The sequence below is a fragment of the Prosopis cineraria genome, unplaced genomic scaffold (genome assembly GCF_029017545.1).
Source record: "Prosopis cineraria cultivar Desert tree isolate PC_DT_omini unplaced genomic scaffold, ASM2901754v1 PC1078, whole genome shotgun sequence".
NCBI classification, from domain to species: domain Eukaryota; kingdom Viridiplantae; phylum Streptophyta; class Magnoliopsida; order Fabales; family Fabaceae; genus Prosopis; species Prosopis cineraria.
In genome coordinates this window covers 20481-35824 of record NW_026556403.1, presented here as the reverse complement: position 1 = coordinate 35824, position 15344 = coordinate 20481, and the positions used below count along the sequence as shown (strand labels likewise).

At 34.7% G+C, this 15344-nt stretch overlaps 1 protein-coding gene across 2 annotated transcripts; it reads left to right on the top strand.

The window, feature by feature from the left end:
- Window positions 1-9090: 9090 nt before the first annotated feature.
- On the top strand, window positions 9091-14821 carry LOC129299211 (DNA-directed RNA polymerase II subunit 4). Of its 2 annotated transcripts, none has more exons than XM_054937671.1 (7): window positions 9091-9286; window positions 10229-10302; window positions 12783-12891; window positions 13243-13320; window positions 13713-13746; window positions 13838-13906; window positions 14234-14821. In XM_054937671.1, the coding sequence occupies exons 2-7, from the start codon at window positions 10254-10256 to the stop codon at window positions 14309-14311; spliced, it is 417 nt and encodes a 138-aa protein (XP_054793646.1). In that variant the 5' UTR covers window positions 9091-9286; window positions 10229-10253; the 3' UTR covers window positions 14312-14821. The 2 variants fall into 2 exon arrangements, with proteins under 2 accessions (XP_054793646.1, XP_054793647.1); XM_054937672.1 differs by lacking the exon at window positions 9091-9286 and adding an exon at window positions 9575-9706.
- Window positions 14822-15344: the final 523 nt, after the last annotated feature.

Sequence of the window (15344 nt, the reverse complement as noted above, 5' to 3'; positions counted from 1 at the left end):
AAGCAAATGACGATCGTGATTGATCATTAATATCAGAGCTTCCATTACTTCAAGGGATTAAGCCCCACTTCTCCAAAGAACAAAAGCACGATATAAACATTCAAGAGCAGCGTGCTGCATTGTAACCTTGGCGAGGGATAACTAACATTTGTTATTGTTGTTAATTATCTACGCTGCCTTTCCAGAGCAGCGTGTTTGTCTTGCAGGTATGAGGTATTTAAAAGTGCCTCTTTTTACTGACTTTTTCTCATTTAAAAAAACGAAGTGTTTTTTATTATTTAATGTGTGTGTGTGTGTGTGTCTGTATATGTATATTCATTTTTTAAGAGGGTTTTTTATATTCAATCCTGTTGGTCCAAAAATTACTAAATTAAATTATCACAACAAATATAGTCACATACGCATAAGTCTGATAGCACATGTAAAATAATTTACATCTGTAGATGGTAAAATAACTGGTCTAAAAAGATTATGTTAACCTGTTAAAATAGAAACTAGTCTCAAAAGTGAATTATTTTGCACTTCTACCTCGTAGGGCTGAGCAATTGGCAAGACATGCTAGCCAAGAGGTTGCTCGCATCCCGTCCATTTTGGGCATGTCCCAGCCTGTGTAAAAAATGGGTTGGGCTCACCTGTTTAAGCTTTCACTTTTGTATATCTTTTCCTTTATGTTTTAGTTGTTCATCATTAGGGTCCCGGGATTTGAATTTCCTTTCTTTTGGAATTTTGTTTCAGAATTGCAAGTAGCTTTTCCAGAATTCAAATAGCTTTATAAGGTTGAAGCAAACAAAGAAAAGAACAATTAGACCAGACCATTTAGGGCATGTTCTTTTTCTGTTTTTAAAAAATATTTTTTATTTTTGAAAAAAAAATTAAAATTCATTTGAATAAATGTTTTTATTTAGTTGTTTTCAAAAATATTTTCATTTTTTATTTTTTTAAAAAAAAGAAATAACTTTACATTGTTTTCATTTTATTTTTCCTGTTTTTAAAAATACACTATATTTTATTATTAAAAATTAATAATTACTTTGATCAATTTCTATTATTGATTACTGTCATTAATTGTCTATAACCATCACAATCTGTCTATTTTTTTAATTTTAAAACTTTTTTTTTAATTGCATAACCAAACATATTTTGATTTTATTTTGTCTTAAAAAGCAATTTTGAAAACTGTATTTCAAAATAATTTTTAAAAACAAAAAATAAGAACAGAAACCAAACAAAGCTCTTATATTCTTGGAGAAGATCAATAGAGGAGGAGGAAGGATATATAATACATACACAAGGGGGGGGCAGTGTGGCGGCATCTTCTTCTTTATCATTGCCTTAAGAATATGAATTCGTAGTGACATTCTTCAACTTCAACTCAGTCAACAACCGCAGCTGCATCACCCCTGAAGAAGAAGAGAAACCAACTATATAGGAACACCAAGCAAGGAGTGAAGGACTCAGTCGACGAGGAGTGAAGTAGAAGAAGAGCAGCGTCAGAACCTTCAATTCAATCTTCATATCAGACTGCTGGTGAGGGAGGCACAACTGTAAAATTTGTTGTGAAAAGATAAAATTATTCCTAAATATATATATATTCTTATGTTCCAATTCATAAAACTCTTTCTAACGTATTTCACCGGAATAAAAAAATTTTTAGAACTGATTAATTCTGTTTAGAAATTTAATATACCTTATTAAATATGTATACTTTAATAACTTATTTTCTCTTTCTAATATTCAATGAATGTCAAATCAGAAAATTTGTTATGAAAATTTAATGAAATAATTTATAAATAAGACAAAAAAATATTCTCTTTCTACCCTATAAGTAGGACTAGAGGAAGTGCTCTTTAATAACAAATCCCCATTTAGAGAAAAAAGATCTCATTTATATTTTAATAACAATCAATTTTTTCTTTAACAACTCTAGAAAATTAATTTAGTGGTAGAAAAAAAATAAATGTTATGATTTGTTAAATAAAACCTCATTCAAGAAAAACAATCAATTCCCATATCACGACAAATACACACACATATGAGAGATAGTTTTCTTGGTCCAGCACATCAAAATCAGAATTATTTGTTCTTGTAGAGCAATAAAGATTCTTCAGTAGCTCTTGGTTGTGATTTTCTCTTACTTCTTTACTTTCAGTTTCATGTCACGTGGTCATGCTCTACCGTGTTTAATAATGCATATGATTGATCATCAATATATGTGTGCTTGTATTACTTAAGAAAAGCTCTCCATCGACAAGAACAAAGGAAAACTAGGGTTATTCCAAAATTGCCAAACTATTAGGGGATGCTATCGTAACCTAAGCGAGCATTACTAACATTTGATTAACTAATAATAATAATGCATGCGTTGCCTTCCCAGAGTAGCGATCATGCTCTCAGATCAGTATCACATAAAATATTTGTTTGTCTTGCAGGTATGAGGTAATTTAAAATACCTCTTTCTACTGACGTTTTTCTTCAACTGATGAGAGATTACTCTTTTTTGACCAAACAAAATTCCCATAAAACGAAGCGAGAGAGTTTACAAGCAGAATAAAGCAACAGCAACAGAAAGTCAAAAGCCAAAAAGGCAAAGACTTGAAAAGACAAAACGAACCAAATGAGAAAAAGACAGCAAATCAACCAATTCCTTCTATGTCTCGATTCATTACAGGTTACTGAAATGAAGTCTAGGAATGATCAGAATCCTTGAGAATAAGACTGATGAGAAGGGGTGGTGGATAGAAAACCTATCCATTTGCATCCACTTCCTTTAAAGAGGAGGCTGCCAACCAGTCAGTAGCAAAATTGCTATCTCGTTTAATAAACGAGAAGGAGAGAAAAGACAAGGACTCTGAGATAGCCAATAAATCTTCCAGCAATCCATGACAAGGCCAAGGACAATATGATATGTCTCTATGAACCAGGGCTCGAAAGAGATCAAGACAATCCATCTCAATGACAACTTTACCTTCATTGAAGTCCAAGGCTAATTGTACTACTTTTTTACAAGCCAAAAGTTCAGTTAAAAAGCTAAAATCAGCCTCAACAACCTCACACCAACCTTTAAGAAACATGCCAGAATAGTTACGAACAATAATACCAATGGCTGCCTTGTTAGTAGCTTGAGAGAAGGCTCCATCGCAGTTAATTTTGATTGTACCATGCGTTGGGGATTTCCAAACAGAATGCAAAACTTCAGAAGATGAAGCAATAAAAGGCACTGAGTGATTTATTCTCCAAAATTCATCCACAGCTTCAGCTGTTGAAGCAAGAACTTGGGTGGGATTTAGAGCTGCTATAGTAAAGACTGACGCGAGCGTAGTCTTCCATATATTCCAACATAAGCAAGCTATATAAGCTTTATCATAATCATCAAGTGGGTTGCCAGCCGCAATGAAAAATTCGCACCAGTTTACAAAGGAAGATATGTGCAAGGGGTCAATTATTATAATAAAAGGAGATTCATACCAAATTTTCCTGGACCAATCACACAGCAATAGCATGTGTTCTATGGATTCTGGATGAGATTTACAAAGCGAGCAGAGAGGGTCAGCAACACATTTTTGTGAGAAAAGAGCCTCCCTTGTTGCCAATGCACTATTCAACGATCTCCACATGAAGTGTTTAACTTTTGTGTGGATTTTCATATTCCACACATATTTCCAAATGATCTTCGGGAATTCAGTTAAGGAGCTAGGATTTCTGAGAGCCACAAGATGTTGACGGTCATATTCCAATCTGTACCCAATTTTAGAAGTGTATTTTCCATTTTTCGCTCCAGTTTAAACAACCCTATCAGAAGAGGGATACATAGGCAGTCGAAATTTCTTAATCTGATTAATGGATTCAGTTGTAGTAGTAGACAAAATGGGTTGCAGATTCCAAGTCCCATTAGAAATCAAACCCTGCACTTTTAGACCATATATTATCAATGACAGAATTTTCACAAGGAACAGCCTTAAAATTAGGTAGTCCTGGTATCCAGGGATCAATCCAAACCCCAATGCTCAGCCCATGTCCTACTTTATAACAAGCATCCTTTAACATTAAGTCTCAACCTTGCAAAATGCTGCTTCAGGCCCATAAAGCACGTGGCCCCTGTTTATCTAGAAGAAAGGAACTAGTGGGAACATACACAGCTTTAAGGACTTGCACCCAATAGTTGATTAGGATTCTGCAATACTCTCCAAGCTGTTTGGGCTAAAAGCGCATAATTGAAATTCATAAAATCGCGAAAGTCAAGACCCCTTCCTTTTTCGGGGTGTATAGCTTACTCCAAGCTTTTTGATGAATAGAGTTCGTAGAATCAGATTATCCCCAAAAAAAGTTAGCTACAAGGCTATTTATCTTAGTACAAGTCCTTTGAGGAAATTTGAAGCAAGTCATGGGATAAATAGGGATGGCATTAATTACATACTTAATCATTATTTCTCGTCTAGCAAAGGAAAGGAACTTGCTCTTCCAATTGTGAACTTTATGGCCCACTTTATCCGGGACATAGACTAATGCAGCAACTTTTGAACGCCCTTACAAAACAGGTAGACCCAAATAAGAACCTGAATTATCCACAGCACTCACATGAAGAAATGCGTAAACCTCATCCTTAACTACTTGCGGTGTATTAAAGGAGAAAAATAGAGATGACTTGTCATAGTTAATATGCTGACCTGAAGCGTTGCAATAGGATTGAAGGAGCTCTTTTATGATGCTGCAGTTCTTCCTATCAGCATGTAGGAATGAGATTGTATCATCAGCAAACAGGCAATGAGTCAACATTGGACAATCAATAGTGATTTTGATTCTTGTAATGTCTCCGTTTGCAACATGCTTAATTAGCACAAGAGATAGCACTTTAGTAGCAATAATGAAAAGATATGGGGATAGTGGGTTGCCTTGTCTCACCCCTCTTTCAGGCTGTATACGAGCGATATTTTTACCCAAAACCTGAATATTAAAAGCAGGACACATAACACATTTCACGATCCATTTAATCCAAATTTCACAAAAGCCCAACTTTGTTAGGACAACCTTAATGAAGCCCCATTCCAATCTGTCAAAAGCTTTATTTATATCCATTTTAAAGGCAAAAAAACAATCATTCCCAGTTCTGTGTAATTTCAAAAAATGGAAAACCTCATGAATTAAGATTATATTATCATGTATAAGACGTCCTGGGATAAAGGCTCTTTCACTTGGAGACACATAATCACCCAACATATTCTTAAATCAATTAGCTAAGACTTTTGAGAGGGCTTTGAAGGCAAAATTACATAGACTTATTGGCCTAAATTGGCTAATCATTTCAGGCCTTTCAATCTTATGTATAAGAATTAGATTCGTTTCATTCAAGGAACCGGGATCTTCATCTTTAAAGAGGATATTGCCTTTGGTGAGGTTTGTTTCTCTAATCTCACATTAAAAAAACACAAACAATATGACGGGGCTATGTAATTTCTAGTTCTACGTCATATAAACATACCTCATCCATACCTCATCTTTGATGAGAGATTACTCTCAGTTTGTGTTTTTTTTGTACTTGTTCAAAATATAAATCAATTTATTGGGTTATGTCTGGACAATCTAGTCCATTGCCTTCTTTAAAAAAAAATTAGCATATCGACTTTCAATTTCAATGACCCCTTGCCCCAGTTCCTCACTATCACCTTTAACCTTCCTAATCATTCTCCCCCCTACTGTGTGAATACAAGTGGAAGATTCTAGAGAGCCAGTGGATTAGAAAGGGCTGAGCGGCATACAAGTGGAGCTTTACTCAGCATCAATAAGCATCGCCAATTGGATTGAATGGAGAGGCAATGAAAGGATCCAAGTATGCAAGAGTGCAAGATTGGATAACGGAGAGAAAGTGAACTCGCCTGGTGGTGGTGATCAACCAGGGCCCAAGAAGAGAAGACACGGAGGTGAGTGTGGTTGTGTAGGGTTCTTAGTTTTAGCTATACAATAGATTTGAGGCATGGGGGAGGTTGTGATTACTAAAGTCAAGGTTTAGTACTTATGCCTTGTTTGGTACAAGCTATTGAATTTTAAATGATTAGGAATGTGACTAGCCATGTGATTGGAAAAGGGTATGAGTTTTACAGTAGTGTTTGGTATTGGCATGCAATTAAAAGAAGGGTCAAATGGCAAAAATATTCATAATTTTTTTTCAATGAAACCCATTATTCTTAAGTAAAGGGCAATGTAAGAGTGCTCATAATGTTGATAAAATAGGTGTAAAAATGCTCAAACCATTAAATTTAACTAACATCCGTTAAAGTTAGCCATTAAAAAAAGTTAACATAAAATGCAAAAATACTCATTAACTTTTTATCTAAGAGTTTCTGATATCCTTAAATCAATAATGATACAAGGGTATCATGAACTTTATAAAAAACGCAATATAGTCAAACTTGATCTTAACAAGATCCTCACCATTTTTTTTCAAATAAAAAAGGATTACAAACCACAAAGGTTTACACTAAAACGGGATCAAAGAAGGACTTCCTCTCATTATCTACCATTTTAGTACAATAAGTAGGAGTTGATCGAAAATAATCCACAAACCTAAGTAGTCCTGGGCTTTACTAGCAAGCAAATGATCAGCACAATATTAAAATTAGGTTCTCTAAAGAATCTTCAAAAGACCTTCTAGTCTTTACAAAGAAGCAATTTAACCTTATCAATCAAATCTTTATATAGATGCTCATAAGTTACTAGTCCTTTGTTGGATGAGATTTAGAGCTTAGTACAATCAGTGAATATCCTTACCCTGTGATAACCTCGATCTCTCCCAGCAAAGGTGTTGGCCATATAAGATTCCAGTATCCCATTCATCTTCTACTTCACTCCATAAATCCTCCCTCCTCCCTATCTCATGTTCTTGCTTTGATGACCTCAATGATCTTGTCCTCTTCACTAACGCCACAATTTTTGTCACCCATTCCATTTCCACCTCTAGCTTATTAGGCACCAAAGATCCTAAATACAAAATTGCTTTCCTCTTCCTCACCATTTCCTCTTCCTAATCACCTCCTGCTTTACATCTCTGTAGATTCTCACCATTTGACACTCTAATTGGTTGTGTTGAATTCATTGAAGAATAGTGCAATTTTTGAGTAAACAACACAAATCTGGAACTTTAATGGAGGGAGGTAGACGAAGAATGAGAAGGCTAAAAGAGATAGGTTTTATGGCAAGGAGAGTAAAGGAAAGGTGTCACTATGGGTGGAAAACATCACTAGTATGGAGGAGGAAGAAGTAATGATAGAGGGATGGGTTGAAGTGCAATTTGATCTAAAAATTTCAATCCTAGAATTGATTTTCTAATACTAGAGGATGATGGTATTGGATAATCCCGCCCAACCCATGTAGGTTAATTGATATTGAGATTAGAATGCTCATCACCATATACCAAACTTAAAAAGTTAGTATTACCCAATCCCAACCCTCCAATCCTACATACCAAACAAGGCCATAGTTAGTAGCTTATTAAGGATTTTCTTAGAGAGGTTGTAGGAAGGAGGGAGAGGGAATAAATAAATAATTTAACATCCAATCGTCTTCCATCCCAACAATAAGAAGAGGTCTCTTTGGTTTAAGAATCTCCTTTCTCAAATTATTATAAAAGCTCTCTTTAAACATCATTGCTCTAGCCATGAAGTTCTTTAATTCTTTTTTTGACCTTCTCCATCCTAATCTCTATATTAGCAAAACAAGGTACAACCTCGTTTGCAATTGGTTTTCTTTTACTTCTTCTAGATTACAATATAAGATATTTTCTAAAAGCCCTACTTAAAATATAAGGCATTGAGTTGTTTTTATAATTGTTTTTTCAATTATACTTCTATTTCATTTAATATTCTTTTTGGAAAAATATGTATTGGAATCATCATTAAGACACTTATATAAAGTATTTAATGACAATATAATTGGAAAGATATACAATTTCTTAAAAGATTAAGATTCCATCTAATTTTTTAAGAATTTTGAAACAATACCAATACCTTATATTATGGTCTAGAAAGAATACAAACTAAACACTCTTGACTTATATGGGAGTCATATACATTGAGTGTAAAATTGAATGGGCTAGACCAAGTTGAATCATAAATTAGTGACTTAATAGCTTTGCCAACATGGTCCTAAAAGTAAGCTGTGGCTTTTTTCTAACTCGAATAGCCCAGTTCCAATATGTCAACCTAGTAGTATTATTGGGTTGGCTGTGTTATATTTTATTATTATTTCTTCTTTCAAATAGGGTTGCACATGGGTAGGATTAAGTTGGGCATCACCCTTGCCCGATGTCCAATCCAATGTATAGTTTGGGTCAATTAAACTAAAAAACTTTTTTTTTACAAATAATTAATATCATTTAAATATATTTTTATAAAATTAATATTAGAATCAAAAGTAATTTTTTAAAATTACATATGATTAACTATTGCCAATTATTTTTATATAATATTGAGTTAAAACAAATTTTAAATTTGGAAAGAGATTAAAAAATTGTAATGATAAGAAATGTCTAAAAAGATTATAAAAACAATAAAGTTCATAATAATTTTAAACCAAAAATAATATCACAACAACATATTATGGGAACATTTTATATCCCCTTGACCCAACATAATAATAATAATAATAAAACTACAACTGAAATTTTACTGTACATTTAGAGGATTAAAATAAAATTAAATAGCTGACTCAAATGATCTTATCGTCTATGGTGAAGCTAAACACATATGAACAACTCATATAATGTAAGTGAAATGAAAGTTGCAAATTCAGAGTGATATTATATTATTAATAAAAGTTATAAATTTTACCTATATCAATTATTTATTTTTTTAAGTGACAGTAATTTATTTTCTCTACATAAAATGCTCTTGTTGGGGCTTGGCATGATAGAATTTGACTCTTGCCTGGTGTCATTCCGAGATGCCCAAATGGCTAGGGCTAGGGCTGGGCTGGGCTGGATGGGGTGGGGTGTCCGGGCTTGAGGCAATGTGAATAGTCCTTCCAGCTCTAGACATAGAAAACGGCGTCGTTTTGCTCACTAAACAAAGAAAAAAAAAACTAATCGAACGGCCGAATCCTATCCTGCTCTCCGACGGCGAAGCTTTTCTTCTTCCTCCTTCTGCTCTCCTCGGCTCTGACGGCTAACTCTGCTTCTTCCTTCTTCTCTCCAGCTCTCTGACGGCGTAGCTCGCGGACTCGTGCTACTGCGGCGCGTCTACTCTCTCCTCAACGGCTTCGTGAAGCTTCAAGCTCGCCGTCACTCTCCCTCTGTTAGGTAACTTTGGTTCATATCTCTCCCTCTGCCTCATTTTTTTTTTTAAAATTTTTCTTGGTTGTCTTTTATATTAGTTTGTGATGACGATGGAGTTAAGCGTGAGTTTGATGATCGAATATTTGTTCTGAGAGCTTTCAATCTCAGCAAACACACGCTGCAACTTTCAATTTGAACATTAGTGGGTTTTTTATTTAAATATTACTTTTTTTAACTAGCCAAATATAAATAATTTTGTATATTTTAGTTAATTTACATTATTTTATCCGTGATCACTTTGAACCCGAGTTGATCGGGCTTGTACAACTGACCTGAAGCCAGTGCCGCCATTGGTTCAAGGATCCGGTCTTTAATACCTTATTCATATATTATTTAGTTCTTTCATCGTTGTCTCTAGATTTCTCTAATCTTTTGAAAATCGAGGTAGGGCTTTCTGTTTTTGTTTGATTTAGAAGAGGGAAAAATAGACATGACAAAGTAGCCGATGGTTTTATGAGGAAAGGGGTAGTTTGATGTCATATTATAGTTTGTAAACCTATATGAAGTCCAATTTTTGTCATTCAGTGGTACTTGATTGCTTATGGTTTGTATGTTGAGTGTACTTAAATGATTATTACTGAGGATTTTTCTGATACAAATTTGTGGACTTCAGTGGTACTTGATTGCTTATGGTTTGAGTAGGTATTTTTAACTTGGGTCCTTCTGAGGTCGGTTTGGCAAGATTGTAAAATTAGGATGAGCTTGTGTTGTGTTAATTGGGCACTCGTTTCATTTCAAATAGCATCTGACTTTCTATACATTTGTTGGTGCTTCAGTTGGACATTAGTTTTCGTGCATGATTCTTCTATCTATAATGGCCTACATATTTCCTTGTTGATCTTTTATGTTATAAGTGAATTTGTTATAATTTTTCCCAATTATATATTCTGTGTTATCTTTATGCAGGTTTAAAGGTTTCAATTGGGTGAATATGTCTGGTGAAGAGGAAGAAAATGCTGCAGAGCTTAAAATTGGTGATGGTAATCATGTTTTCTCTTGCTGTCACTTTCCAGTTTCAGCAACTTCTAACTTAACAGATTGCTTCATCAAGCTGCTTTGACTAAAGTAGAGTTTCGGCATGCCCTTGTAGTTATCTAGACATTCGTTGTTTGACACAGTGTGTTATAACTGAGAATATGATCTTCACCTACTTGCCATAGAGCTAGTTTGGGATGTTACATACTAAAGTTGAGTTGTCCATCTCCAGCTGAGTCAGTTCAAACCTGAAAGCTTTTGTATTTATTGCTCATTTTTCAATTCCTTGGAAATTTAATCATTCTACATCATAATCATAACCAAAGTTGAAGATTCTTTCTTTTTTTTTTTCTCCTGATTAAAAAATAGAAAAACCAAAGATAAACCTTTCTATCTTTTGTATTCGATTTGAGAAATTGTTCTCTATATCCCTTGGAGTGGAAATTTCTCAAATGGATGAAATCTGTCTTTCCTGGCATGCCTTATTTGGATAATGACATTGGATTTACATATCTTTGATCTATGGTGTGTTTGATCATGATCTATTGTGTGTTTGATCATGAGATTGGATTTACACGTCTCTGATGCTTGGTTTTATAACAGATGGCCTCTGTCTATTCAAATTTTGTGTTGTTAAAAGCATGTCCAAAATGCTAGGCAAAGCAAGGTTTGTTTTTAATGCATCAGATTCACATGCCAAGGAAGGAAGGAAAGAAGCCAAACAGTGAAACTAGATACATAAAAATGGAAAATTAGATTATGCAATGGGCTAGAGTGTGACAGTAAAGTCAAAGATGCTGGGCTCAGTGTCTAATGTGCTGAAGCAAGGTGCTGAGTAGGTCCAGCAGATTCATCCCCTCTCACATCATGAAAGGTGTTGCCTTTGATGAGGCACCACAAGGTGAGTGCCTTTTCACTCACCTTGGGTGCGTTACTTGTGAAATAATCAGCTTATAAGCCCAGGCCGGAGAACTCTAAAACTTGACCCGAAAAGTCCATCCCATCCTTTTATGGTTTATAGAGTTGGGTAAAATTCTTTAAGGGTTTTATGAAAAACAACAAGAACAAGTAGTCCTATCTTATTAGGTGAGGTCAGCTACATGGATTGCATTACATCATTGTGTTCTATCATTGATTAAGGTTTTAAGAATGTTGTTAACTAAAAGGTTTTGATCAACAATTTTTATAAGTGTCCTTTTTTGGCCTTCCTCTTCCCTTTTTACAGGGCTCAAAATTATCTGTTCCACTTTCTTCTTTACCTGGTTTTATAAAATAACACCTAAAAAAAAAAAAATTGGGGACTGCTATTTGTTTACAGAAGCTAGTCTAGAACAGAAAGCGCTGTGCAGAGGAATCAAGAAAGATGTTCAAGAGTTGAAGGATACATTGATATGGATCCAATAACGAAAGAGAGGAAAGCAATGAGGTTTATGGATCTGAATCTGATGGTTTTAATTCAGATGACTAATTTGATAGACTATTAGACTTTTTTTTTCATGTCTTTAAATAATTTTTTTTTTAATGTAACTGGTGAATTTTGTCTATTTTTATTTTGTTAATGGGCCATGATTGTCATGGCTACTTCATTTATCTTTTTCTTTTTTCTTTTTTTCAATTCCACATCTTTTCTTATTTTGGTACTTTGATTTAGTGAAGTTTGTGCTTTCGTGCTGCCTCTCCTCTAAGTTGTCTTAGAGGTTGAGCATCTTAAAGGGAGAAATGACGTTGTGGGTGACTTTCTGAAACCTTGTTGGGAAATTTGACATTTAGGTATTACACAAAAAAACACATACAATATTACACAATGCACGTCTAGCTAAACAAACATCTAATAAGACAAATACATGCACCCACAACATGCTCGATCACACACATGCACATCATCAGCAATCAAACATGTATGTAGATGCATGCCTGCATGAACACAGGTATATACATGGTGAGAGTAGAGATCCATTGACAATATCATTAATCAAAATTAATCTTACACTATTAAAAAACTTTCTATCAGAAGAGTTTCTCACATTTTATTATCAATATTAATATAAAACATGAATATATCGCAAACACAATATTCATAAGCCATGAATTGTGCAACTTACTTCTTGGAGTCTGCATGGGTTGCACTAGTTCAAAAGTTCCTAAGATTGAGATCACGCTCATAAAATTTTATATCAATCAAGAGATGTTCTGAACCCCATCTAATTAGCTTAAAGTTTTACAAATGTAGGAACTATTGGCTAAACAATTTCTTGATATATTGCCCCCTCCTCCTAAAATTAGGCATGCAATCAAATGTCTGATTGTTGTTTTAATGTTTCATTTGGGTGTGTCCTTTCACCTTCCGTGGCATTTAAGAATTGCTGAAATTCTTAATTTGTTTTTTAAAAGCTATATGATAGATAATTAATATATATCTTCGATTGAATGAAGTTGTTTCACAGTGGGATATCTTTATTATTGTGTCACATTTCATATTTGTCAGAGTTTTTGAAGGCAAAGTGCTTGATGAACTGTGAAGTTGCATTAATTCTTGAGCACAAGTATGAGCAGCTTCAGCAGACTTCTGAAGATCCTATGAATCAAGTTTCTCAGTGAGTATACCTACACCAAGTTTACTGTGTTTCATGAAAGGTCAGGAATAAGCTTCTTAAGGGAGCTATTCATTTTAGATCTCAGTGAAAGGCCATATATAGCTTGGCTTGCATCCAATTCCCCCAAGATATTTTCTTAACCACTGATGGAACTAAATGATCCATTGGAAAAGGGGCATCTAAGTCACCCTTGAACTTTAATCATGTTAATGCTACATATCATGTCTTCTGACTTGTGTATCTGTAGCATGCCAATTGCCAATAGTAACAATTGACATCAAGAAAGATTGAGTTGCTGGTAGAAAGCTTTTTGGCACATTATATGGTAAACTGTTTTTCTCCTTTTCTCAGGGTATTTGAGAAATCATTGCAGTATGTGAAGCGCTTCAGCCGCTATAAAAATCCTGATGCTGTTAGACAAGTACGAGAGTATCCTTGAAAACTATGTTGAATCTGACTTACAGTTCTGTTCTGTCTGATACACTCACCTTTGATCAAATTATATTAGTGTCTATATCATTATTTGTTTCACCAATCCTTTTTTTTTTTTTTTTTTGCATTCATATCCTGTCTGACTATCCTGTCATCTGGCTTGAATCTAAAATCTCCATCTTCAAATAATGTTGTCATTTGTCATATCAACAATTAACGACCAAGAAAATGTCCAGTATTTTTACCTTGAATTCAATGATTATCGCATTCTTGTCTGTATCAGTTAGAGAATTTTAAATCTATGCTAGTCATTTGTTCATATGAAGTTAATAATGAAAATCTTGAAATTTCATATAAACATCTCAGTTGTGATCTTAACTGATATACAGAATTCTAAGTAGATATCAGTTGGCTGAGTTTGAGGTAATGAACCCTTTCCCTTCATATGATTTGTTCAGAAAGAAAATTCTCATATTAAAATAAGGGAAATTTTAAATGTTTTGATTTAATGCAGCTGTGTGTCCTTGGAAATCTTTGCCCTGAAACAGTTGAGGAAGCTATTGCAATGGTGCCTTCCATTAAGGTAATTACCTTTTGCTTCCCCACCATCTTCCTGCTTCTACTTTTCCTTAGAGCTCTTGTTGCTTTAATAATATGGTTCTTGAATCGTTTACAGGTGGCCTCCAGAGCCCTAGTAATATATTTTTGCTTTAATCAACCTGATTTGAAGTTGTTTCTACTTGAAATAGAATAAGCAAATAATATTTTATCCAGTCCATCATCTGATTGTGTAAAATGAAATATGCTGTCTCTGGAATTACTCATTAGTAGACTTATTTGCAGATTTTGCTAGAAGTGTAACTGCTAAATCTAAGTTTGTTGCTTACTACTTCATTCTTTTTACCTCCAGACAAGAGGACGGTCTCAGGATGATGATGCGATTGAGAAAATGTTGAATGACCTGTCGCTTATCAAGAAATTTGAATAGATACCAGTCCAATTATCCCCAGAAGTTATAAACATTCTGTGTTGTGTAAGATTTTATGTATAATATGGTGAACCCCGGACTACGAACGAGGATGTTTTTGTAGTATTTATACCTATCTTGTGACTTCAACCAACATTTATGTATACTATGGTGAGGAATTCAAGGCTATCTTCCACTAAGACACAAATGATCGTCATTGGATTTAAGCTGCTACACAGGACAAAGTGCTGCTACATCTCATAACTCTGCATATCAGCTCTGTCACTGTCAGCATAGGGCTTATAGCAGAGAATGTAATATCTGGCTGAAGATTTATAAACATTGAGGAAGCACTTACTGCTACTGCTTCATCTCTTTCAATGATGTAGAACAGCAACTCTTTTTAGAAACGTTCATTGCATACTGATTGTCGTTCATTTCAACTCCAAAGATTTGGTTGTTAACAGAGCACAATGGTGATGTTTAATTTATGAACAGACCCTACCTAGTCAAATAAGGTTATTTGTTGTTGTTGTTGTTGTTGTTGTTCATTGCATAGTGATCCTTCAATATTTATCCTTTCATGTTTCAGAGCTTCCTTACATTTTTGTTTTTTTGAATGGGAATGGAATATCGCTGAACAAATATGTACAACATACAAGAGCAAAAAGGAAACAGATTAAGCAGCATGGTCGCTAGCGTTAACTAGCTCGCGCGTTTTAACGATGAGGAGTTTCATGTTCATCCATAAAGATTTGCCTATTCCTCTTTGTCCGGAGTTTCAAACAGAGGGTGCCACATCCAAGTCTCCAATGCGTAGCCGTGAGCCATGAATTTAGGTTCTAGATAATCCACTCCTTGAAGGGTATGGTAAAGAATGTTGGTGATTCTACATGGGGCAGGACCAAATTCCAACAGGCGCAAGCGGTGGGGCAGTGTCGGAGTATGTGGTCAATGTCTTTGGTGTCAACATTACAAGCAGAGCAGGAAGCATCTTTAGAAATTCCACGGCATTGTCTCAGCATGGTGAGCAGTCGGTTCTTCATCATTAACC

What these genes read in the sequence shown, in the direction of transcription:
- LOC129299211 (XM_054937671.1), top strand. Translation starts at nt 10,254, where the DNA reads ATGTCTGGTGAAGAGGAAGAAAATGCTGCAGAGCTTAAAATTGGTGAT. An exon ending in GCTGTTAGACAAGTACGAGA is followed by an intron (nt 13,321 to 13,712) that starts GTATCCTTGAAA and finishes ACTGATATACAG; the next exon opens with AATTCTAAGTAGATATCAGT. An exon ending in ATCAGTTGGCTGAGTTTGAG is followed by an intron (nt 13,747 to 13,837) that starts GTAATGAACCCT and finishes GATTTAATGCAG; the next exon opens with CTGTGTGTCCTTGGAAATCT.